This window comes from Gymnodraco acuticeps, unplaced genomic scaffold (genome assembly GCF_902827175.1).
Source record: "Gymnodraco acuticeps unplaced genomic scaffold, fGymAcu1.1, whole genome shotgun sequence".
In the NCBI taxonomy this organism is placed as follows: Eukaryota; Metazoa; Chordata; class Actinopteri; order Perciformes; family Bathydraconidae; genus Gymnodraco; species Gymnodraco acuticeps.
The window spans coordinates 280,137-306,667 of NW_022991320.1; the positions used below are offsets into that span (position 1 = coordinate 280,137).

The 26,531-nt window shown below is 41.8% G+C and overlaps 1 protein-coding gene across 1 annotated transcript; it reads left to right on the top strand.

The window, feature by feature from the left end:
• The first annotated feature begins 373 nt into the window (after nt 1-373).
• Nucleotides 374-20,230, top strand: marco (macrophage receptor with collagenous structure). Its single transcript, XM_034240306.1, has 11 exons — nt 374-604; nt 3,441-3,539; nt 4,330-4,481; nt 5,264-5,381; nt 5,591-5,662; nt 7,515-7,604; nt 9,665-9,751; nt 12,148-12,183; nt 14,549-14,608; nt 15,080-15,244; nt 19,871-20,230. The coding sequence occupies exons 1-11, from the start codon at nt 496-498 to the stop codon at nt 19,999-20,001; spliced, it is 1,119 nt and encodes a 372-aa protein (XP_034096197.1). The 5' UTR covers nt 374-495; the 3' UTR covers nt 20,002-20,230.
• The last annotated feature ends 6,301 nt before the right edge of the window (nt 20,231-26,531 follow it).

Genomic DNA, 26,531 nt, shown 5'->3' on the forward strand with positions numbered 1-26,531 from the left:
CCAAAATCCTATGCAGAAATTGCATTGCTTTTTTGTCGAAGGAACCCATGCGATTTGGTATTTCCACTTGAAATATGGTAGCTTTGATATCCTCATAATCCTCTAAGATGTGTGTTGCTAAAGACCCATGGGGAGTGGCACACACACACAAGTCATTTTAATCAGAAGTTATATATTAAGTTTCATTGGGGGGGAGCAAACACAACAGAAGAGACACACCAACCAAAAGACCATGCAGAAACATACAAATTGTTTCTCCTTGTTTTGCAAGGCTTTCTTGCATATGTGGTTAAAGTGACTTCCTCATTTTACTTTCCATCTTTACTAAATGGGTGTTTCACAGCAACATTTGTGCAACCTCAGCTACCACTCAGATACAGTTCCTTCCTCTACTTCAACCCATGTCCTTGAGTTCTTCCATCCCACATCATGCACCGAGGGTTATAAGTGTTCCCGAAGTAGGAATTGAAGGTGACAAGGGACTCTAGAGAGCGCATGGAGACATCAGTGAACCAGACCATGGATAAGGTGTCCTACACCCAGAGTAACCCACTGTTTGACTTGTCCCTCAGCACCACTGACCTCTACAGTTTCCAGCCCGAGGGTGAGTATTAACAGACGCTGAAAACCTTTCAAAGCCAATAGATTGAGCTACTATTCCAAAAACATGGTAACACGATTCACAAGATTTAGATTTTTAGAGGATCAAGTTAACACTGCTAAGCAACATGTGAGAATGTAATGCTCAATTCAGAAAGGTATAAATAATAGCTATTAAATTGCATTGCAATACCAATATATATAAATCACTTTTGAACCATATCTCTTCAGCGGAAGTATAATTAAGTGACGAAATGTTGTTGAAACAAAATCTCTCAACACCATCCATCTTCTCCCGCTTATCCGTGGTCGGGTCGCGAGGTAGCAGTTCCAGCAGGGAGCCCCAAACGTTCCTTTCCCTGGCCACATCAACCAGCTCTGACTGGGGGATTCCAAGGCGCTCCCAGGCCAGCGAAGATATATAATCCCTCCACCTGGTCCTAGGTCTACCCCTCGGTCTCCTCCTAGCTGGACGTGCCTGGAACACCTCCCTAGGGAGGCGCCCAGGTGGCATCCTTACTAGGTGCCCGAAAACCACCTCAACTGGCTCCTTTCGACGCAAGGAGGAGCGGTTCAACTCCGAGTCCCTCCCGGATAACTGAACTTCTCACCTTATCCCTAAGGGAGACACCAGCCACCCTGCGGAGAAAACCCATCTCAATCAATCAATCAATCAATCAATCAATCAATCAATCAATCAATCAATGTTTATTTATATAGCCCAATATCACAAATGTTACATTTGTCTCAGTGGTCTTCACAGTGTGTGCAGAATATCAGTATGACAATATGACACCCTTTGTCCTTAGACCCTCACATTGTACAAGGAAAAACCTACAGTTTAAAGGGAAAAATGGGAGAAACCTCAGGGAGAACAACAGAGGAGGGATCCCTCTCCCAGGACGGACAGACGTGCAATAGATGCCGTGTGATCTGGCCGCTTGTATCCGCGATCTCGTTCTTTCGGTCATGAATCTCTCAACACAATAAATGATTAAATTGGTCCAGAGCATTTTCTGGAACATTCTTGGAGCTATATATTTAAATGTATGTAATAATATGATATTAACCTAAACCAAAAGAACAATTTAGAATATACTAAACTCCATGCAGTCCATTTGTGTCAGTTATATTGCTGAGATGAAATCATTCAAATATTACAGTTTAGCGTTGTTCACATTGCAATAGAATGAAAAAAACACTTTTTATTTTCTTCAGGTACCTTAAACTCCAGAGTATTGTTGTTTTGTAGATAATTTACATGTTTAAACCATCAAATTATGTTTCAGTTGTTAGTGAAGTTTTTAACAAATAGAAAAACACCTGAAGTAAGTCAGATCTTAAAAAATAATGTGTTGGAGCCATTAACATCCTTTTTAATTATGATGGAAATATCTGACAGATACAGTATATTTAAGTTTCATTATGTATAAACATATTATGTTTAGAACTGTTCAAATGTTTATGTGTTCTAATATTTATATAGTTATGATTTGATATGTACACTTTTGCGAATGAACAGTGTCAGCCTCCACCTGTGTGTGTAGGAGGGGGGGCTTTAAATGGACGCAACACTTGTGAGTTTTCGGGCCAGATGGCGGAAGTCCTGCAGTTTTCCGACCACAATAGGATTAGACACTTCAACATGATGTTGTGCACCGTCAAAAGTGTTAATCAGTCATGTTTCATGTTTATGTTGCATTGTTTTTCACTTCCTGTTTTGTTGTTGTCAGTCTCATTTCAGGTTCCTTGACTCTCTTTCCTTATGTGTTCTCCCGCCCTCATCAGCGTCAGCCCCGCCCCTGATTGTTTTCACCTGTCTTGTTGTTGAGTGTTTAAATTCCCCAGTCTCCCAGTGTTCAGTGTCAGTTCGTCTTGTCCTGTCCTCATGTCAGAACTCTGCTCATCAGTTTTTTATTCTCTTGACACATGCCTGATTCATGCTCCTGAAAACTTTTTGTAAATGTTGTTCCTCACGTTGTGAGCGTTTTTTGTTGAGCCTTTTTGAAACTCTTTATTTTTGTCACCTCGCAAAGAGTGTTTTTTCTTTTTGTATATCCTTTTGGCAAATAAAAGTATAATACTTTATCTCTGTCTCCCGGGTTGTGAATTTGAATCCTTATCCTTGTGTAACCAAGTTCGTAACACATGATAGACAAATACAAAATAAATCACAGGTTGTACGGAAACCATCAGTCCCATGGCAAATTGGTGATTGGTTGGTTTATGTCATCAGAGATGTGAATAAAGGAACAGGCCTGCAGGCATTAGGAGTGACAGTGAGCCAACATGCACAATACAGGGCTCTGAAGCACCCAAATAGAAATAATCTTTTTAATATTTACACTTGGGGTATTTATTATGTTAAATACAAAATATTTGCACTGTTGCCAATGAATAGTGTTGCGGCTGATGAAAATATGAAAACATCTAATTACTATTCTAAGATGAAAAGCATCATTGACCACTTTATTGTATACTTATTCCTCAAACCTGTAGACCGTACAGAAGCACATGCACACACATGCTCACATATGCTCACACATGCACACACATTCACCTCTGAAGCCTTCAGAGGGGATATTAGTTCACGTCTCCGTCATAAATAGTTTGCTCTACTGTCAGTCTCTTGACTTCACTGATGGCAAAAAGAAACCAATCTCGATTGCCCTGGGTTTTTATTGTGATTGACAGCTGACGGTCTACCCTGGTTGACCATGCTTCTAACTTCTAGAAAAAGCATTTGTATCAGTTGAACCAAGCTACTGTTGGTCTCCTGAAATGACTCAAAATATCTAAGTTTGCTGCAGATTGTTCACAGTTTCCTGTTTGTGTTTCAGATATGAAGCAAGCGAGGCCCAGGAGACAGTGGTGTTTCAATGTGGTCATTGTTTACCTCATTTTACAGACCGCTCTTAATGCCTTTCTCATTTATAAAGGTACAAACCCATAGTATTATTTGTTTTCAAATATTAAAACGTTTTAAATGTGGTATATTCAAGAGAATCAAGAATATTTGTATTTACATTACATGTTACTTCAATCAGGAGAGATGTGATGTATGAAATACATGTTTATTACCGGGACACATAATATGAATGGATAGTGATTAACAGATTATAACAAGTGAATGAAATGGTGTTCGGCGATTAGGCCCCGGTTTGCAGGATGATCATTCAGGAGGGGAAAAGCCGTTCTGATGAACCCCCCGGGGTCTAGACAGTGGTGGTGGTGATAAGTAGTTTGGTCCGGTCTGAAGGGAGAAGGTTTTAGCTTGGCCCTGTATTAGGAGACAGGAGGCGAAGGGGTGGAGGAGGGTTGCGCGTTGCCACCTGAAATGACAGCTGACGGAGAGGGAAGAGCAGATTTAAAGGGGTTAGCGGGTGCAATGATAGTGAGAATAGGGGGAAGTGATTGGCTAGCTGGGGAGTAACGCCCCCGATCACTTATTGAGAGAGGAGAGAGTATTGAAATGATGTGTAACAGACAGAAGATATTGGTCTTCCTGACTGAACTTGCGCTGAGCTTCATTTGTTAGACGCTTTTATCCAAAGCGACTTACACTCAATACTGCGGACAATCCCCACAGGAGCAATTTGGGGTGAAGTGTCTTGCCCAGGGACACAACGACATGCTGACTGCAGTGTATAATCAAACCCATATTATTTTATACTGTAAATGTGAGGTTAGTTAAGTTTCTGATCAGTTTCCTTATCCTCTCTCTCCCAGTTTTCACTGTGGAATCTTCAGTGTCAGAGCCCCGGCTGGAAAGGCTGATGTCGAGACTCCCTCTGGGTGGAGACACCTTCCAGACTCGACTCTACAACAACAGTCGAGACACGGAGACCCTGAGGGGCCTTCTGTGGGCCCTGAAGAGCCAGGTCCTCCACTCTTTATTTGGAATCAGTTATCATCACTTATATCTTCATGTTGTTCATTTCATTTGTATAGGTTCAGTTTAGATGTTCAGTATTAACTGATTATCTAGTTGTTTCTTGACAAAAGATCCTACAGCATTTAGAAAAATATAGCAATTTTCGTAGAGTGAGAGTAGATATCACTCATCATATCACTCTCATGTCTGTTTGTGTACTACAGAGTTGGAATCAGGATGCAGTTGGATCAGCTTGAACCTAATCATTAATAAACTGTGTTTATGAGAAGGTTATGGGCTGGATTTATTTTCCGGCAGTAAAAGCTGGTGCAGTGAGGTCATCAGGTTTGGCTCCATCATGGCTCTACAGCCGGACTTCAGAGAACAGGCTCACTGACTGACTCATAGATGGTTACACCGTTATTTGTCAAGAAGCTGTTTAAGCAATGAATTCAACATAAAACGACACAATGCAGACACGTGTCTGAGTTAACGTACAGGATTTGCCACGTTTTCGAGAAGACATGGAGATCTCTTATGGAGATTCTAAAGGGGAGAAATTGTCTGAACCCTCTTTGCCTTGAATATTTGCTTCATGCAATTATTTTTATTAATATCATAATCTCTTTTGCACTTTTTATATCAAACCTTGATGAGAAAGTTGTTATATGTGTTTGTTTGGTATTTGTGGAGTTATGTTGAATACTCAGTGAACACTTTGAAGCAGTGGTTGGCAGAGGGGCATTGGGCTGATGATTGACAGTGTTCTCCACCTGTTGGAGAGGACAGGTGAGCGGGCTGTGTGGAGAGCAGGGTCCGCTGGAGAGACTGCAGGCTGGGCTGAGTCTGCTCAACAGCAGCACACACACCCTGGAGCACCACGTGAACAGTATCAGCCTCCAACCAGGTAGGACACACATACTGTGTGTGTGTTTATATTTAAATACTATTCCAGGGAAATTAATTTACATCTCAAAAAGCATTCGTAGCTGTTGCTTTCTTATAGATATATTTTAAGATTAACACTGCTGAACTGCAAATTGTAAAACTGTAATAACCTGAACATAACCTTTAGGTCAGAATGTATGAAGCTTTGCATCATTTGTGTGTCCCCAGGACTTCCTGGTTCTCCAGGTAGAGAGGGGCTTCAAGGACCTCAAGGTGTGCCAGGAGAGAGAGGCCTCAAAGGTGAGTCAGCATTAAGACCAATAGAGTAAAAGTTAGCACGAGAAACAGGTTTGAGCAGGGCTGGCCAACTTGTGGCCCCACGCAAAGTTATGTGATGAGACCCTCTGTGTCACGAGCGTCGACGGGGTGGAAGGGGGTTCTAGAGGAGCACGTGCGTGAACTGTGAGCGCCTGAGCCTCGCAGTGGCGAAACTGAAGCTGAAGTGCGCCGCATTTGCACATAAGATGAGCCTCCCTCCGCAAGATTGAGGCCCCCTCCGCGAGGCCCCAAGCAGTCTGCGTGATCTGCGTGTAGTGAGGGGCAGCTCTGGGTTTTGTGTTAAGCAACCAAACATACCCTGGTGCTGAAAACACAGAGATACACAACCATGGGAGAAATATATGGACCTACACTAATCTCAGAAGCATCTCAACAATACTCATACAATGTTGTGTCTGACATCAGTGTGCTTCAGAAAACCTGTTGGAGCCCGCTGAACCTCTGAGCAAAAGAAACATCAGGACCTTATTTTGAAACGTTCATTGTATAACATCTGTGCAGAGCAGCATGTGTGTGTGCAGCATGAGGCGTGAGGCCGCCATGATCAGGGCCATGATGAGCTGTCAGCCTGCTGATTATTCCGGCTGATGAACTCTGCCTGTTGGATGGGCTGCTGCCACTACATCACACACCCACACAACTTAGCCAGTGCACTGACATCACCTGAATGAAATATTTATCGGGGCCGGATAAAGTTGACTAACTACCTCTGTCTGATTTTTCTATAGGACCATTAGGTCAACAAAAATGTATGTGAATAAATTACAAAAAATTAAATGAGGAATATACATTCCTCATTTTATTTTTTGCAAAAGGATTTGCAAAGTAAGCTTATTAACTTCAATTAGGGTTAGGGTTACTTTCAGGGTCAATTGGAGCCAAGAGAATATACAGTATTACTCAAATCCTGGCTATGGCTGCAAATCTAAAAAATCTCTTGAAAAAGTTTTACTTTATCCCCAAACTACCCCAGACTGCCATGCACTTAGCCATTTATGTTAGTGATCCTACAAGTCTAAAATATTTTGCTGACTGAAATTCCGGTGGTGCTTCCAAAGAGCGAAATTTCAATTAAAAAAACAAAACAAAATCCAACTAAAGGGGAATACAGCATTATAAAATGTGAATTTCAAAAATTCAAATTGTACGATCTACTCCCTAGGAGGAGTTCGTAAAAGTTTGCTAAAAACCCAGGAAAAATACACATCATTTAAAATGGCCAACTTCCTAATGAAAGTCATTTTTAGCTTTTAAAAGTGTTCACAATTGCATGAGTAATTTGCAATAGGGAAATATGAATATGTGAAATTTCAGAAAACTTAATGTGTGGCCTTTCCAAAATAAATTCTACCTAGGTGGTGTTAGAGAGCTGGCCACGCCCGAATGCATTCATTGTAGAACCTTGCAGGTTTTTGCTAGGTCTCCTCTCACTTTAGTAATAGGACAACTTTGACCCCTAATCAGCAGATTGCTACAGTATTACATTCATTGAGCGACTTCCGGATGTAAACCTCTCATTTCCCAACTCGAGATCAGTGCACTCAGTTTTTTTAATTCTAACTTTGTTCAGCTGGATTCATAGCCGTGGGAAGTTGGGGTGCTGGAGGTGCTGGAGCACCCCCTGTTGTTGAATGGTTACTATTATGTTCATGTTACTGTTGAAATCTCTCCCCACTTTTGGCCGCAGCCCCTAAGTAAAATGACTTCTCGCGGCTATAGCTGGACTTCCAGGAACCTGTGACTGAACTATATATTCATATAATTGTCACATGTGTGTAGTGTAATGGCCTAAAAGCTGAAAACTGCTTTTCAGGTGACAGTGGTGTTGCTGGCCCTCTAGGACCTAAGGGTGAAATAGGACTCAAGGGCCAACCTGGAGAGCCTGGAGTTGATGGTCAAATTGGTGAGTTTCATAATAATTATTTGTAAATGTTTTTATTTGTTGTAATCTTCTAGATGTGATTTTTTGAGAAGATGCTTGCATTTAGAAAAGACAACAGAAAAGGGGTGTCCCAAACAAACTGCTGAAAGTTGAAACAGTATAAATCCTCCAGATAGACACATTTGGAAAGACTTTACCTCTACCTCAGCTGTGCCTTCTTTTTTTCAAATGTAGTCAACATCGTCCTGTTTTTAAGTTTTAATTGTCTCAAATAATTGGTATTTAAATCTTACCTTAGTAAAAGAAAAAAACGTACATTTATTTTAGTATAGTTGTACTCAATAAAAAATGCTGCCATTTCAGTCCTTAAAGCTTAGCAAACTTAGATAATCTATGTCTTCCTCACTGTGCTCACAGTGAGGGCCTAAGATATTCTAAAAAATGATATTTGAAAACATTAAAATGAAAACTTTTTTTTTTTTTATATTATTTTTTTTGTTAAATTTTTCATTAGTTTTACCAAGATAAGTTGATTTAGTTGTATTTAAAATACCATTTCGAAAGAAATAAATCCTTCGAATCTGCCTGTTCAGTTTCTGTTGGAATGTGAAGGGTTAAATGCCATCTCTGCGAGTTACTGTGAAGACGGGAGAGCTTGTTGTTCCCTCTGTACATTCACAGAGGGCCAGCTAGTAACTCAATGAGAGAGTAATGTCAATTGACCAATCATATCTTCCCTCTAAATGGGTGGGCTTTATTTTCGCGGACTTTATGACAAGTTCCGCCCGCTGTGAGGTTTATACATGTGCAGTGGTGGTGTGCAGTGGTAGTGGTGCAGTGACGAGTCGTAAAACCCGGAAGTAAGCTGCGCTTGGGTTCCTCCGTTCCTCCCTCCATGGAGGTTCCCTCGACAAAAAAGCAATGGGATTTCTCCATAGGATTTTGGAAAATAGCTTGAAATAAGGTCTGTGGAACGAACCTGTTAGATAAATGCACGTTTTGTTCAGCCGGATAATATCCACATATCTACCCTACTTTTATTATTTTTGAATCATAAATCTAATCGATAGATTTATGATGGATAGATTTATGATTAGCATAAGTTTGTTCATGATGGCTCACTTCAGTGATAGACAGTGATGACATCGTTGCGAAATTATTAACCGAGTCATTTTCAAGATTGAGTTACAATGATAAACTGGAGTGGCAAAGGATCAGCTGCATGACCCCGCCATCAAGTGCTTCATCCAAAAGGACAGGAGGATGGACTTTGTGTTTAAGTGATTTGATCATCAGAGGTAGGCCTAAGTCATTTTCAATGTGGGCCGCCATGCCGACTTAATTCATTTGTAATTGTTACTTGGTGCCCTGTCATGATAGGTGTTTATATAAATGGTGTTGTTTTGTGTGGTAGATGCACCCGGGCATCTGCTGTTTTGATATTCCGCTGAAGTATACGCTGTAACGTAATAACTCTTCTTTTTTTTTTCCGAGGGAAGGGGGGGGGTCAGAGGGCCTAGGTATAAAAGTCACGGCTCGCCACTGGTTTCATGTCTATCTACCTCTTCTTTTTACTACTTCCGTAAATCACATTTAATTGAATTGAATTCCCACAGGCAAAGTCTGCAGAAATGCGCATTACTTAAATTAGCTTTTAAGGGTTCAAGCAATATATATTTGACAGTGAAACAGCCTTATTGGGCCATCGACTGTATGACCAATGACTGAAAATCAGCAGATCAGCAGACTGTAATTGTGAAAATATGAAAATTCAGTTTCTCTTCCTCCTTCCACTTCTAGTCATCTCCTGTAATATCGCTGACACAGCTCCATTTCACGTGATGTATGATACAATTTGCACAGCTTGATTTTAAGAAATATATATGTGTGTGTGTGTGTGTGTTTGTGTGTGTGTGTGTGTGTGTGTGTGTGTGTGTGTGTGTGTGTGTGTGTGTGTGTGTGTGTGTGTGTGTCTTTGTGTGTGTGTGTGTGTGTGTGTGTGTGTGTGTGTGTGTGTGTGTGTGTGTGTGTGTGTGTGTGTGTGTGTGTGTGTGTGTGTGTGTGTGTGTGTTTGAATGCAGGTCCCAGGGGTTCATCTGGGGTCACAGGAGCCCCAGGGGAGCAAGGTCCAGGTGCAAAGGGAGAGAAAGGAGACCTGGGGGCCCAAGGTAAGGGTTTGGACAGTGTTTGGTTCTATTATCTGATGAGCCAGTTGCTTGTGTTCATACTTTGTTGTTGAAATGACTGTTATAGACAATTTGCCTGTCGTTATTTATTTCAAGGAGTTTTTTTCCCCTGAAAAGTCGAGGGACTTCATTGAGCTGCACATACTGTGTTGTCAATCATTGCTTGTGTTTCAGTTGGAACAGACTCAGTGTATGTAACACTAACATTATGGGCAAGTGTTAGTTGGCCTCTAAACATGAATATGTCTTTAAACCAGAGACGTGCACACATAGACTCTAGGTAGTGCTTGAGCACCTGCCCGTTTGGCCCTCTTGACAGCAATGTGCCCTTTTGAAAGTTCGTTTTTTACAGTTTTTTTTTAAATTTATTTTTTAGAGTGTACTGTATGTGGCTCATGGTAACATCGATCAATTCTGGATTGAAAGCTTCTAATATATACAACAATGCCCCAAATGCGCCGTTGTAATTTTGTCAGACATCCCCACACGTGCCCCGCGGCACTCCCGTACGTGCTCTGGCTGCAACCCCTCCCTTCCCTGCTCTCAACGTGAACGCGCAGCGCGCAGAGCTGACAGTCAGTCAGTCAGACAGGCCACGGCGGGTGTGTGGTGCAGCAGCACGCAGCAACACGATTAAAAGTGCCCTAGTGACGACCAACTAAGTAACCACCAGGTAACAAATACAATGAGTGTATTGTTTAATCCCCTAAATCAGATGCCAAACTAAACTATACAGGGTTCGTACGGTCATTGAAAACCTGGAAAAGTCATGGAAATTCAAAATGCAAATTCCAGGCCCTGGAAAAGTTATGGAAAACAATATTTTCCCCAAAGTTTTGGAAAAGTCATGGAAATGTAACTAAAGTTGCGTCAAATATAATTTACATTTTATCTAATCGCCGAAATAATCTGCGGTCGTGAGCTGTTATGTGCCATCATGACGCGCATGGTGTTATTTTTTAATATATGAAGCGCGAGCTGTGTGCTCGAGTCTTCTTGCCTGTCGGGCCGGCTGAACTCTGCTGCTCCGGGATGAGGGTCAGCTACATTATCTACGGTGTGTTCGTTAACTGTGCGGAGTCACTGTGGCACAGACTGAGCCGCTGGTGAACAGCTGTTAGAACGGGCCGTTCAGGTGTTCAGAGCAGAGCGGCAGAGCGTGATGTGAACTGGAACGTTTTTCTGTCGCAATATCATTGTCACTATCTGCTAACGTTAGCTTTAGCCTTCGTTTTCTAATAGTTTTTTTCATAGGCTATAAACAGAGGTGGTATAAGTATAGAGATTGTAGGCTACTAGAGTAAAAGTAGAAGTATACTCAGATCTTGTAGCCTACTTTAGTAGAAGTACTCAGATCTTGTACTTAATAAACGTAGAAGTACTCAGATCTTGTACTTGAGTAAAAGTAGAAGTACTCAGATCTTGTACTTGAGTAAAAGTAGAAGTACCAGAGTGTAGGAATACTCTGTTACAGTAAAAGTCCTGCATTCAAAATGTTCCTCAAGTGAAAGTAGAAAAGTATTATAAAAATACTAAGGCATGAAAATACATTTTCAAAATGCTCAACAATTACACAATTAAAATAAATGCTTTTATATATTTCTATTAGATGTAACTCTTTGGCGTTTCTGTTATTATTACCTGCTGCTTTAGTTGTTCTGACTGCTAAAATCCTCTGTTATTCCTAATTTTAAAGCCGATATTCCGTGGGGTCGGGGGGCTCGGATCCTTGTCACCTTTTTCATACCTGATGAGTTTGCATCCCTGACTACAGTTGCTTTAGCGAGTAGAAGCTAGTAAGCCTACTATCTGATTTGTTTTAGATAGGCATCTGCATCAGACAGCATATGGTTATTGAAATAAATATATATGCAATTACGACATACAAGATGTGCCTTTAATAAATCTCACACTACTAAGGCAGCCGGCGGTTCCACCAGGGGCGTCAATCCCGGGGGGGGGGGGGATTTCGTCCCCCCCTTAGCTTCAGATTGGACCCCCCTAAGTCATTTAGAATAATACAAATAGATGTTAAAATAATTAATTTTTTGATAATAAATCAGTAAAATCAGGCAAAAATAAGAATTAAATAACATAACCCTAACCTAACCCTAACACCGAAATAAAGTAACCAAAAACGGAAAATAAACTAAATATAACTAACAAATTTTTGCGCACAATTTCGGAGCGCACAATTTCGGAGCGCACAATTTCGGCGCGACCGCCACGACGACTCAGAAGGTGCCCTTTTTTTTCTCTTGAGCACCTGCCCCTATAAATGTCTGTGCACGCCACTGCTTTAAACTGTAGATTGAATCCACTCAGTGATGTTCAGCAAGAGTCTTTCATAAGATGTATTTTTGTTATCTTGTCTTCAGGTGTACGAGGACCTCCAGGTTTCAATGGAACTCAAGGTGAGAGTATAATAAGGTTAGAGAAACCTCAGTTAGAATCATGTTTCTTTCTTATGTGATGTACTTTGCAACGCATATACATTCACATAAAACATAGAATAACAAAAACTAATAAAATATAAAAAAACATTTCAGATTAAGTTGAAGAACAGATTTAACACCAGGTGTAATGGCAATTGTAATGTTCCAATGTCCTATATCCTTTTGCCATTACTTCACAGGAGGGTTTAGAGTAATCCTGACGCAGACACAAACAGATGAATTTCCGGTCTTTTGCTGCAGTTTAGGATGATGTTTTATTTTTGCTTTACATACCAAGGTTTAAGTATACTTTGTCAAAGGGTTGTGGTATGAGCATCTGCCGGGCTGTGTAGAATCGGTATGCTCTTCCTCCTGTGTCCTTGTCATTTCCTGTCACCTGTGACCCCTTTATACACCCGGTGCAGCTAAACCCCGCTACCAAGTGTTCAAAAATAATATTGCACTATACATATAAATAAGGTAAACTGAGACACCAACAACACCCAATAAAATGGCTCCTACACCAGGGTTTAAATGTATGAATGATATCTGAGAACAAAAAAACATCCAGTTTTACAAAAAGAACAGGAATAAGAGACATGTCTGTAGTTTTTACATCTTAAGTAGTAAAGGTGGGGTAGGTAATTTTGGAGAAACCAGCTCGAGTGCGCTAGAATTAGAAAATACACAGCCGGAAAAAATGTGCCACTTCCTTACACACACGAACGCGCACATGACCAATGAGGGCACGAGATAAGTGTGTGCACAGATGGAAGGCTGACAGGCAGGTAGGCCATCCAGAAGCATTTCAGAAGCATTTCAGAAGCGTAGCGTCGTGCGTGCAGGCTCGCAGTTTTGTTATTGATTCGGGCATCCTGGACATTTGTACTTCTACAAGGAAGTAAGTAGGCTACGTAGTTAAATGTTTTATTTTTGTGTCTGTTTAAATTGTGTTTATTGTTGTTATAAATTTCCTATTTTGTTGTGTTGTAGTCTACAGACACAGTTAATAATAATTGTAATAGTCCACTTCCATGATGAAAACCTCGTCGTCCATTGTGCGTATCGTAGTGGAGGTGTTGTGATGAAGGAGGAGGGTCTGCTAAATTAGTATATGTGGGGGATGGGCCTGGCCCGGATGCTCACCTTTCCACTTCCTGCGAGGGGGAGCTGCCTGCCCGACCTTACGTTACGGCAAAAATAGGATTCATCCTAATTTTAGAGAAGCGCTGCGCCGAGCCGCTTCTGGGACGCTTCTGGGACGCGTCTGAGCCGTAACACGGCGCGTGTGGTGGAATAGCACCCATTGACTAGAGTGGCCGCGATCCTTACAACCGCCGCGGCGCAGCCGTAACACGGCGCAGACGGACCCGGTGGAAACTGGGGGTTAGTGTGGGTTTCTTCTCTGCCTCGTTAAGAGTGTTTGGAAAGTAGCCAGTTGTTACGGATGTGTTGATGAAATGGATGAGAAAGAGAAGAGGGTGAGTTGGAAAATTACAAGTGTATGTCATCTATATTTTTCATAATATGGAGAGTGTACACATGTCTGAATAAGGTGAGGGAGAAATAAGCACTTAATGTTACTCAGCCCAGTTAGACTCCTTTGTCTTTGCCTACTACAACAACCCTAGCTTGAGTTTAACATTAAAAGCTTAAAAGGTTTAAAATGTGATTTTACCCAAACATATTTTAAAAACATTAACGGAAAAAAAAAAATGTAAGAGAATATTCTCAACAAATTCCTTTGCAATCCAGAAGTCTAAATTATCTAGCAGTCTCAAAGTGGCTGTATTGATATGCACTCACATGTAAAGGCCTCCCAGCCTGCTGACACCTGCACTAAACCATGTTAAAAAAGACCTCAGACCTACATACAGGCCAATGTTGTAAATGTATTATCTTTTCGATTTACACACGGCATCTATTGCACGTCTGTCCGTCCTGGGAGAGGGATCCCTCCTCTGTTGCTCTCCCTGAGGTTTCTCCCATTTTTCCCTTTAAACTGTGGGTTTTCTCTGGAAGTTTTTCCTTGTACGATGTGAGGGTCAAAGGACAGAGGGTGTCGTATTGTCATACTGATATTCTGTACAAACTGTGAAGACCACTGAGACAAATGTAACATTTGTGATATTGGGCTATATAAATAAACATTGATTGATTGATTGATTGATTGATTGATTGATTGATTGATTGATTGATTGATTGATTGATTGATTGACCTCTGATACATCATTAGGACATTCTCCTTTGATGGAGTGTGTACCTATCATTTCATGTAAACTGTCAGTGTGTTGTGAAGATCGATTCCCATAGATATATTTCTATAAACCTGTTTCCTCCACAGGCCCCCCCGGTTTCCCCGGTGCCAAAGGAGACAAGGGAGACCCAGGAATAACAAAAGAGAGTAAGTCAATAAGTGAATTTAGAAAGTCAACAATAGATTTAAAAAAACTTCTGAGTACATTAAATCAAATGCTATACTTAAATACATTGTTGAGGTCTTTGTATTTTACTTTATACTTCTACTATGATACAATTTGGAAGAAAATATTCTACATTTTACTTACATTTATCTGATAAGATTAGTTGCTAGTTACTTTGCAGGTTCCACTTATTAATCCAAAAATCTTGATACAATTTGTCATTCTGCATGAAAATGTTTCGGTTTGGTTCTTGACTTATTTTTATACTAATACATTTGTACTTTAACTTACATAAAATATGTGATTCTTCTTCCACCGACTACAACTTTAATAAATTGCTCTTAATAAAAAAGTAAAAGCAGCAGTACGCATATAAATATATATATATACATACAGTATATTATAAATACTGCGTATATCCACTTGGACCCCCCCTCTTTGTGTCCTCACAGAGGTGGTGCGGCTCGTCCCGGGGCCATCTCGAGGCCGGGTGGAGGTGCAGCATGACGGGGTATGGGGCACCGTGTGTGACGACAGTTTCGACACCGTGGATGGGAAGGTGATCTGTAAGATGCTCGGCTTCCAGACCGCCGTCAGCACCTTCACTGCCAGCGAAGGTGAGTCTGCTGAGGTCACCGCTCTGCAGCACACAGCATCCAACAGCACCACACAGCATCCAACAGCTCACATCTAACAGCATCCAACAGCACCACACAGCATCCAACAGCTCACATCCAACAGCACCACACAGCATCCAACAGCATCACACAGCATCCAACAGCTCACATCCAACAGCTCACACAGCATCCAACAGCTCACACCCAACAGCATCACACAGCATCCAACAGCACCACACAGCATCCAACAGCTCACATCCAACAGCAGCACACAGCATCCAACAGCCCACATCCAACAGCACCACACAACATCCAACAGCATCACACAGCATCCAACAGCTCACATCCAACAGCTCACACAGCATCCAACAGCTCACATCCAACAGCTCACACAGCATCCAACAGCTCACATCCAACAGCTCACACAGCATCCAACAGCTCACACAGCATCCAACAGCTCACATCCAACAGCTCACACCCAACAGCATCACACAGCATCCAACAGCACCACACAGCATCCAACAGCTCACATCCAACAGCAGCACACAGCATCCAACAGCTCACATCCAACAGCACCACACAACATCCAACAGCTCACACCCAACAGCATCACACAGCATCCAACAGCACCACACAGCATCCAACAGCTCACATCCAACAGCAGCACACAGCATCCAACAGCTCACATCCAACAGCAGCACACAGCATCCAACAGCCCACATCCAACAGCACCACACAACATCCAACAGCATCACACAGCATCCAACAGCTCACATCCAACAGCTCACACAGCATCCAACAGCTCACATCCAACAGCTCACACAGCATCCAACAGCTCACATTCAACAGCTCACACAGCATCCAACAGCTCACACAGCATCCAACAGCTCACATCCAACAGCTCACACCCAACAGCATCACACAGCATCCAACAGCACCACACAGCATCCAACAGCTCACATCCAACAGCAGCACACAGCATCCAACAGCTCACATCCAACAGCACCACACAACATCCAACAGCTCACACCCAACAGCATCACACAGCATCCAACAGCTCACATCCAACAGCTCACACCCAACAGCATCCAACAGCACCCAACAGCTCACATCCAACACCACCACACACCATCCAACAGCACCACACACCATCCAACAGCTCACATCCAACAGCACCACACAGCATCTCACATCTGTGTTTTTTCAAGAGAACTCTTTTCATGGCGTTAATGTATTCATTAACTAGCTAAGAGAGCAGCATGGTTGAGTGTTTGCTGGCACATAAAGGACATTTTGTCATGCACATTTGGAAGTTAAATGATATATATTTTATGGATAAATTACTAATTACATAAGTAACAGCTGATCATCTTTGACAGGGCCAATGTTTGACAAGTAAACAATTCCAACACTTTGTCCAGTTTATTATAATATAAAAGCTGTAATATTAGCACACCATAAATACTACAATACATCTAATTTTTTATTAGAGCTCTTTTACAGGTGCTCTAAGCGCTTTACAATTACATATTACACATATTAGACATGTAAATGTCATTACTGTGGACATTACCCACAGGAGCAAATGCGGGTAAAGTGTCTTGCCCAGGGACACAACGGCCTGACGCAGTGGCGGCCGAGGCGGGTTTCGAACTGGAGTTCACCAACGCCCCTTGATCTGATGAACGCACTTTTAAGATTATGTTTTAAACAGGACCCAGGCGCAGGCAATGACTGAAGATGTTTAAATGGTTTATTGTTTCGGAGACTCAGGCAGGTTTGGTGATTATGGAGGTCCGGAGTGGAGGTAGGTAGTTCAGGCTGGACTGATAACTAGGGAGGTATGATGCAGGAAGAAGCAGGCAGGTTGGCTGGAAGCTCTGGTGGACGATGGCCGAGGGATTGCACTGGAAACACAAGAGAAACTAGTTACAAAAAGTACGGAATTACACGCAGACAGGATAACTGAATGGGCAGCCAGGAGGCTGTAATACCACTGGTGTAGAAAACAATCTGGCGGTGAGTTGCTGGGAGACTGGAGTAGATAAGCTGTGTCCTGATTAGATGATGAGGGACAGCTGAGTCGGACGGCCAGGTGAGAGCAATCAGGCTGCTGCCTGCAAGGGAAACCACACCCTCTACACACCACACACACACACACACACACACACACACACACACACACACACACACACACACACACACACAGGAACACAGTTTGGACCGTGACACGCACTGCGCCAATGCCAAAACCAAAATCAGTCATTGCACCTAACCACAGAAAGTAAATTGAAACAGGACACTAGCGTGTAACGTTGAGCGAGCTACTGACTGTCATAAATAAAACATTCGCTTTTATTTTATTTTCAAATGATGTTTTAAACAAACCTGCCATTTGTTTAACACTGAATTTATACTAGTGCTGTTAATCGCTTAAAAAATGTAAACGCGTTAATCACGATTAATGACATTTGTAATACTTGTATTTGTATGGGAGGGGGGGTGGGGGGTGTTAGGTAAAGAAATCAGAGGGTTTTTGACTTTATTATAACAGGATTACTGAATAATTGCCATGAAGTCAGACAGTAATCTGACAGCTATCTAAAGCATGGACAAAGCCGCTGTCAGAGAGCCGCTGTGATTCCCCTCTGTGTAATGTGTGCTACACAGAGCAAATCCTCTCTGCTGCTATCATACTGTTCCTACAGTGGAGACCCTGTCCACTATATATACACTGAACAAAAATATAAACGCAACACTTTTGTTTTTGCTCCCATTTTTCATGAGATGAACTCAAAGATCTAAAACATTTTCTATATACACAAAATATCCATTTCTCTCAAATATTGTTCACAAATCTGAAAAAATCTGTGATAGTGAGCACTTCTCCTTTGCCGAGATAATCCATCCCACCTCACAGGTGTGGCATATCAAGATGCTGATTAGACAGCATGATTATTGCACAGGTGTGCCTTAGAATGGCCACAATAAAAGCTCCCCATTGACATCAGGACGGCAGATAGCTTGCACATCTTCCGGCGCAAACTGAAAACTCATCTCTTTCGACTCCACTTCGAGCGTTAGAACTATTAACGAAGCACTTTTATACTAATAAAGGACTGGCTTACCTAAAGCCAGTTGAGTAGCACTTGAAATGTTTGGCTCTATGAAACCTGATGTACTTATATGATTCTGTTTTCTTCAAGGTTGTGTCTTCCTGGTCGAATGTACTTATTGTAAGTCGCTTTGGATAAAAGCGTCAGCTAAATGCAATGTAATGTAATGTAAAAGGCCACGCTGAAACGTGCATTTTTGCTTTATTGGGGGGGTCTGGGGGGGTCCGAAAACCAGTCAGTATCTGGTGTGAGGGGTAGGGTTAGGGTTAGGGTAATGTTGTGAATCGAGTGGCCTGTGTTCGTCGTCCATAACATACGCCTGCCCATACCATAACCCCACCACCACCACCATGGGCCACTCGATTCACAACATTACCCTAACCCTAACCCTACCCCTACCCCTACCCCTCACAGCAGATACTGACTGGTTTTCGGACCCCCCCAGACCCCCCCAATAAAGCAAAACTGCACGTTTCAGAGTGGCCTTTTATTGTGGCCATTCTAACGGCCCGTCTACACTACAGGCATCGAAAAATGCTTTCAACGCTTCGCCCATTCATTTGAATGGGGTAACGTAGAAGATTTTTAAACTTCGCCGAACTGCATTGTGGGGAGCATGGCATGGCTTTGCAAGCATCACGAGCATCTATCGGCATCAAAAGTTGAACAATGTTCAACTTTTGAGGCTCGATGCTTGGCATCAGCCAATCAAATCCCGCGTATGCAAATCTGACAGTACAAGCGCTAGCCAATCAAACCGAGTGTACGCAGGTCATTTCCTCATATTCAAAATAATGGAGGGAAAAATCACCCGGTGCTGTATGATCAGTCTCTGTTCATCTACCGGGATACAAACCGGAGGAGCGAGGCATGGAGGGAGGTGGCAGAGACAGTGGATGAAACTGGTAGGTTTTCGCCTGTTTGGGGATTTTATATCCAGTTTACTTCGTTTTAACATTGCTATTGCTTTGTATGCCGGGGGCGAGCGGGTGATTCCTGATTGGTTGTTGGTCGCCTTGGGCGCGAGAAATCGCCAAGCCTCAGACATGCCCAGCTTCAAGATTTGTTGATGCCTGTAGTGTAGACGGGCCGTAAGGCACACCTGTGCAATAATCATGCTGTCTAATCAGCATCTTGATATGCCACACCTGTGAGGTGGGATGGATTATCTCGGCAAAGGAGAAGTGCTCACTATCACAGATTTTTTCAGATTTGTGAACAATATTTGAGAGAAATGGATATTTTGTGTATATAGAAAATGTTTTAGATCTTTGAGTTCATCTCATGAAAAATGGGAGCAAAAACAAAAGTGTTGCATTTATATTTTTGTTCAGTGTATATATACACCTAAAACTAACAAGTGCTGTTACAGTGAAGCAGTGATTGTTCCTACTGATGTCCGCTGGTCTCCAGTCAGGGCAGTAGATGTAGCTTTCTTTGCCTTTTCACTGCCATGGTAAACATCCATGCTGGAACCATACACAAATTAAAAAGCGCTGTCCTTCTGTAGGGACCGGGAGGATCTGGCTGGATGAGCTGCAATGTTTGGGAACAGAGTCAAACATCTTTGACTGCCGTCACAGTGGAGAGGGTGTTAACGACTGCAGACACAACGAGGACGCTGGGCTGCTGTGTGTTTAGAGTCCACTCTGAAGAATGTGTTTCAAAACCATTCATTGACAATATGCACATGTCTCACTGGGGATATGAACAATGAATTGTGCTGCTACTAATGATGTTCACAGCTGGATTTAAATTCATGTTATTGAAACACAGCATATAAAATGGCTTTTAGTTAAATTGTCACTTCATCACTTAACAAGTTCTGTCTGTAAAATTGATAATGGCATAAAAATGTTCCTGGAAAATATCTCTGGCATCTTTTCTTCATTCTGTACTCAGTGGATTAATAATATGTATCCCTAATTCAACCCAAAATCACTGCTGCAATGCCCTACTCAGAATCAATCCCCTTCCTCCACATGGCCTCTCTTGCCTTCAGTGACAGTCTGCCATCCACCACCTCAGATGACTTTGCAAATATCAAGAGGTCCCATTGAAGGACACGAGTCATGCTGGAGAATGGTTTTTGATACAGCTCACAAAGTACTGTTTCCCTTCCTGCTTCAGGCAACATGCTCTAACTACACATGTTGAGTAAATATATAGTGGCTTCACAATGTTCTTAGCAAAAATAAATTACTATTATAATTGCTTTTTTTATTATTTGATATCCATCTGTGGCCAGAGCTGTTGTTTTTCCGGCCTGTTCAACAGAACCATTTTATCCAGATATCTCAGGGACGTTTTTAGCAGATGTGACCACTGAAGGATTAACTCATTAGGTTGTTGTGTTCAAAGTTACTGTGAACTCATGTGTCCATTCACATCAACTTAAATTCAAGAATAAACAAAAGAAAATATGATTTGTCATTATGAACTCACAAAAAAAGTTTTGGGCCAAAACTCAAGAATCTATTCGTTCACATTGAGGTCTCACAGGATGTAAAATGCAACTTGACCATTCGGTAGATTTTTGTTTTAATCTTGAATTAATGATAACATTCAAATATTTAGGATAGATGTATGATGAATACATTGGTAGGTAGAACTGATATTTTTAGACCAACTCCCTCCTGGTGAAATGTTAGAATACTTCCAATCCTGCTCATTCTCAGTCAGTCAGTGAGGGGGTGAGATAACACAGAATGTACTTGAATGTTTGAGGATCATGAACTTTGAAAAATAAAATCATGTATTTAAACTTAAAATAAGTATTTGAAAAGTTAAGTTATATCCTTGTTAATTACACAACATTGATTGGTTTAAATTGTGTACAATGGTTTTGTGTTTTTCCCCTTCGACTCTGAGAAACAAATAGTTGTATCGGAGTTTAGGATGGCCGAAGACACCCCTAATCCTCAGCTATCGTTTGAGACTACATCAATCAATCAATCAATCAATGTTTATTTATATAGCCCAATATCACAAATGTTACATTTGTCTCAGTGGACTTTACAGTTTGTACAAAATATCAGTATGACAATACGACACCCTCTGTCCTTAGACCCTCACATCGTACAAGGAAAAACTTCCGGAGAAAACCCACAGTTTAAAGGGAAAAATGGGAGAAACCTCAGGGAGAGCAACAGAGGAGGGATCCCTCTCCCAGGACGGACAGACGTGCAATAGATGCCGTGTGTAAATTGAAAAGATAATACATTTGCAACATAGGTAGTCCAAATGTTTGGAAATGCATGTGTGTATAATAGGAAGATGAATCCACGAGGATATCCATCCAGGACCTATGATCCAGGACCACAGCCACGACTCAAGATCCAGGGCTCGCGATCCAGGACAGAGGAGCGCAGGATCATCCATGACTCCGGATCCCGGCGTATATAGACACCAAAAAGAAAGACATTTGGGGAAGCTGGGTTAATCGGAACATGAGAGTACACAGGTATAGACAGAGAGAAGGAAGAAGTAAGATGTCCCCCGACAAACTAAGCCTATATCAGCAAAACTAGGGGCTGGATCTAATCAGCCCTAACTATAAGCTTTATCAAAAAGGAAGGTCTTAAGCGCACTCTTAAAAACGGATAGGGTGTCTGCCGCCCGAACACAAACTGGAAGCTGATTCCACAAATGTGGAGCTTGATAAGAAAAGGCTCTGGCTCCCATTGTACTTTTAGAGACTCTAGGAACAACCAACAACCCTGCATTCTTGGAACGCAATGCCCTAGTAGGACAGTAGGGTATAATGAGTTCTTTAAGGTAAGATGGCGCCTGCCCATTAAGGGCTTTGTAGGCGAGAAGAAGAATTTTAAATTCTATCCTGTGTTCTATAGGGAGCCAGTGTAAGGCAGCCAGAACAGGAGTAATGTGGTCCCTTTTCCTAACTCTGGTTAGTACACGAGCCGCAGCATTTTGAATCAGCTGAAGCGACTTGACTGACTTCTTGGTACACCCTGATAATAAAGAGTTACAATAATCCAGCCTTGAAGTAACAAATGCATGGACTAGTTTCTCTGCATCGTTTTGAGGCAAGATATGCCTGATTTTTGCAATGTTACGTAGATGGAAGTAGGCGGTCCTTGAAATTGATTTTATGTGGGCGTTAAAGGATAAATCCTGATCAAATATAACACCAAGATTCCTTCATGACTACATCATGCTCTTTGCTCGACAAACCCCGTGATTAGTCCTCAAGCTCTGTGATTGGTTGACCTCCGACTGCATTCCAAATGAAAAAAAACGTTTCGTAAAAGATAAATCATACTTTATTCAGCTAGTGCTTGCTTTACTCTTTGAAAGTCATCACATAAATGCATTGTAATAAATGGTTCGGCTGCATTAAATATTACACATCTGGCTTAGTTCTTTATTTATCTACAGAGATTGGACCTCAAAATAGACCGGAAACTATTCTTTTACCCTTCTGTTTTAATTTCACAATAAAGTTAATAGTAATATTTTGTTTGATATTATAATTTTTTATTAACTAGACAGCTGGGTCATGTTAAGACCATCTTTTCTGTGTTGCTGTGGGTTTTGCCCATCGCTTTTGTGTTACAAATATCAAAACAATATGTGTGGTCGTCTGTGGATAACAAAATATATCCGTCGTAAACTAAACCAGAAACAGCAATATATTTTATTGTGTTAACACTGTAAACTTCACAGCTTTTTAACCCAAACCACCTACTGGTTAAAACACATTATTACACATTTAGAGTAATTCCAATGCAGGTAGATTGTGTTGCTTTTTAATTACTGTTTTTAAATGTCTTTTTCTTAATTAACAAAGGTAATCTGGTGTTTTTGAGTTGATGAGTAGTGGAGATATCACTGTCAAATCAATCGACAGTAAGGAGAATACTTACTTCCGGGTGTACAATTCTCCGTTATTCCATTACATTGCATTTAGCTGACGCTTTTATCCAAAGCGACTTACAATAAGTGCGTTCGTCCAACAAAATACAACTTGAAGAAAACAGAATCATATAAGTACATCAGGTTTCATAGAGCAAAAACATTTCAAGTGCTACTCAACTGGCTTTAGAAAAGCCAGTCCTTTATTAGTATAAAAGTGCTTCGTTAATAGTTCTATCGCTCGAAGTGGAGTCGAAAGAGATGAGTTTTCAGTTTGCGCCGGAAGATGTGCAAGCTATCTGCCGTCCTGATGTCAATGGGGAGCTCATTCCACCATCCTGGAGCCAGGACAGCAAACCCACGTGTTTTCGCCGTTGGGAACTTGGGTCCCCCTCGCAGCGAGGGCGCAGCGAGTCGTTTGGCTGATGCAGAGCGTAGTGCACGCGCTGGGGTGTACGGTTTAACCATGTCCTGGATGTACGAAGGGCCAGATCCATTCGCAGCATGGTAAGCAAGTACCAGTGTCTTGAAGTGGATTCTAGCAGTTACCGGAAGCCAGTGAAGCGAGCGTAGGAGCGGAGTGGTGTGGGAACATTTAGGAAGGTTGAAGACCAGACGAGCCGCTGCATTCTGGATGAGCTGCAGAGGTCGGATGGCACATGCAGGTAGACCAGCCAGGAGGGAGTTGCAGTAGTCTAGGCGTGAGATGACGAGAGCCTGGACCAGAACCTGAGTCGCTTTCTGTGTCAGCTGGGGACGTATCTTCCTGATGTTGTAAAGCGTGTATCTGCAGCAACGGGTTGTAGCAGCGATGTTTGCAGTGAAGGACAGGTTGTTATCTAGGGTCACACCCAGATTCCTTGCAGTCTGAGTCGGGGAAACAACTGAGGTGCCGATGTTGATTGTTAGGTCAAGAGTGGGACAATCTTTTCCCGGAAGGAAGAGCAGCTCAGTCTTGTCAAGGTTGAGTTTGAGGTGATGAGCAGACATCCACTGAGAGATGTCAGCTAGACAAGCAGAGATGCGTGCGACGACCTGGGTCTCTGAGCGGGGAAAGGACAGAATTAATTGGGTGTCATCAGCGTAGCAGTGGTAAGAAAAACCATGCGGGCTAATGACTGATCCGAGCGAGTTTGTGTACAGGGAGAAGAGGAGGGGACCAAGAACAGAGCCCTGAGGGACCCCCGTTATCCAATGGGAATGGACGCTCACATTGCTTTTAAGAGCTGCCGACATAAATGGATGCGGTGCTTCCCTAAGCGTCAAATACCGCCGCCGATGGGAATACATTGCAATCAGTTGAAAGCTCTTTACGTCCGTTTATGAAGCTGAAGGAGCCTCGGCGCGTCACAACTGGACGCCACGGGACCCTGACCAAGCGTCGCTCCTGGACGCTTAGGGAGTGAGAGTGTGTTGAATAAACACTTTGTCATACAATCTAAATGTAATGTTTTTAGCGTTACCTGGTGATTTCAAAGAAAGCTCTCTGGGAAATGTTGACTTACTGTTCGACATGAAGCTAGAAGCTACCTTACAGTACACAGTTGATCCTGAGTCCTGTCAGTTAAAGTGTTTCATAGTTAGCTTAGCTAAGCATCAACCTAGCACTGAAATATATGGATGTTATGTGACAGTATTTCTGAGAAAAAGTCAGCTGAAATGGTGGCATAGTTGCCACTGCTTTACGCGTCGACGTTTGAACGTATTTGCAGCAGTAAATGTGGCTGTTTGGCCACTGACGTTGCCTGAATTTAAATGTGCAACCTCTTTTTGTGACAGATTTTTGCATGAAATTATAATTATTCTGAATGGTATTCCTATTGACAGCTAATTTCTATGTGAACATTATGAGATGGACAGCCAGAGAGAATACATGAAAAACAGTTATGAAATACTTATGACAAAACAAGAATACAGTTTAAAAGGGGAGTGATTTGTAAAATATCCATAAAGAAAAATCTGTTTACAGTTCTGTTTCATATGGGTGTTGAGATATGTATAGATCTCTTAATTTTGCTCTCAAAGTGCACCAGATTGATGCTTTTAACTTAAATATTTAAAAACAAGAGGTTAGGTACACAGTGTTAACATGCCTATTTATACAATATGTGTGCTTATGCTAACATCATAAGACAAAAGTTGGTTCCGTGTTGTGTGTAGTGAGAATACGCTAGAGTGAGGGGGGCCCACAAGCCAAAGCTCGCTTAGGGCCCCCAAAAGTCTAACCCTGGCTCCAACCCCCTCCCTCCCCCCACATCTACAGGTGAAAATTACTTTAGCGACACATTCATCGCAAGAAGTGTAGCAAAAGTCAAGGCCGCAGATTCGTCGATTTATACTGCCACAGAGCAGATTCGTGAAGTTGTAATGACTGATTTGAGAGGTTGTAATAACCAAGTTGCAGTTGTAATGGAACATATATTAAAAATATATATTTTCATCACTAAGTTCATTTTTTTTCTACAAACTACAAAACTTTTCTTTTCTTTCTGTGACTTCAAATTTGGTTCACAGATACGTGGAGATTTTATACAAGTGTAAATGTATGCACATGCTCACATCAGGTTTTACAAGCATTTTGCACCATATCTACCTTCATCACTAATTAAGCTCCAAACAATTTCGGATATAAAGATTACACCAGTGTCATGTAAAGGTTTAACGACATTAAATTGAGCTATACTTGTCAAATATAAAGTGCCACGTATGCTGTCAATGTCTAGAGGATTTAACCAATATTAAGTAAGGAGCGTATTGGTGAAAGTACATGTATAAATAGATACCCAGGCGTGTATGCCTATGTCACTAAATTAAATTAAAAAGCATTGAACTGACATATTTTGTTATTTACTGTAATATGTGTTTTGACATCCTGCTTTTAGTTAGTGGGTCTAATTATTTACCTAAAGAAAATGTTTCTGAAAGCCAGGGGCCCATATGGTCTTTGGTCAATCTTTAACGACCGCACCTAACATACAGTATCTATTTTATTTAGTTGTCTCTTTCTTCACCTTTGCTGTAACAATGTGAATGTCCCCTCTGTGGGATGAATAAAGGAATTCTGATTTCCTCCATTATTTGTGTTTACGTGTAGGCCGTTATTTCCTGTGATTAACCTCCAGGGGGCTCCATATCATTCTTTTTGAATGATTTCAATGTGCTTTGCCCAGCGTGATCTTCACTGGTTTCCTGAAAGCCTACATTATCTCATCTGTACATTGGATGGCGATAGAGGTCTTTGAGACTTTCGCAGGGCGTGTCTTCAACAGACCAGACGCCACCAGTGCCCCCCTTAT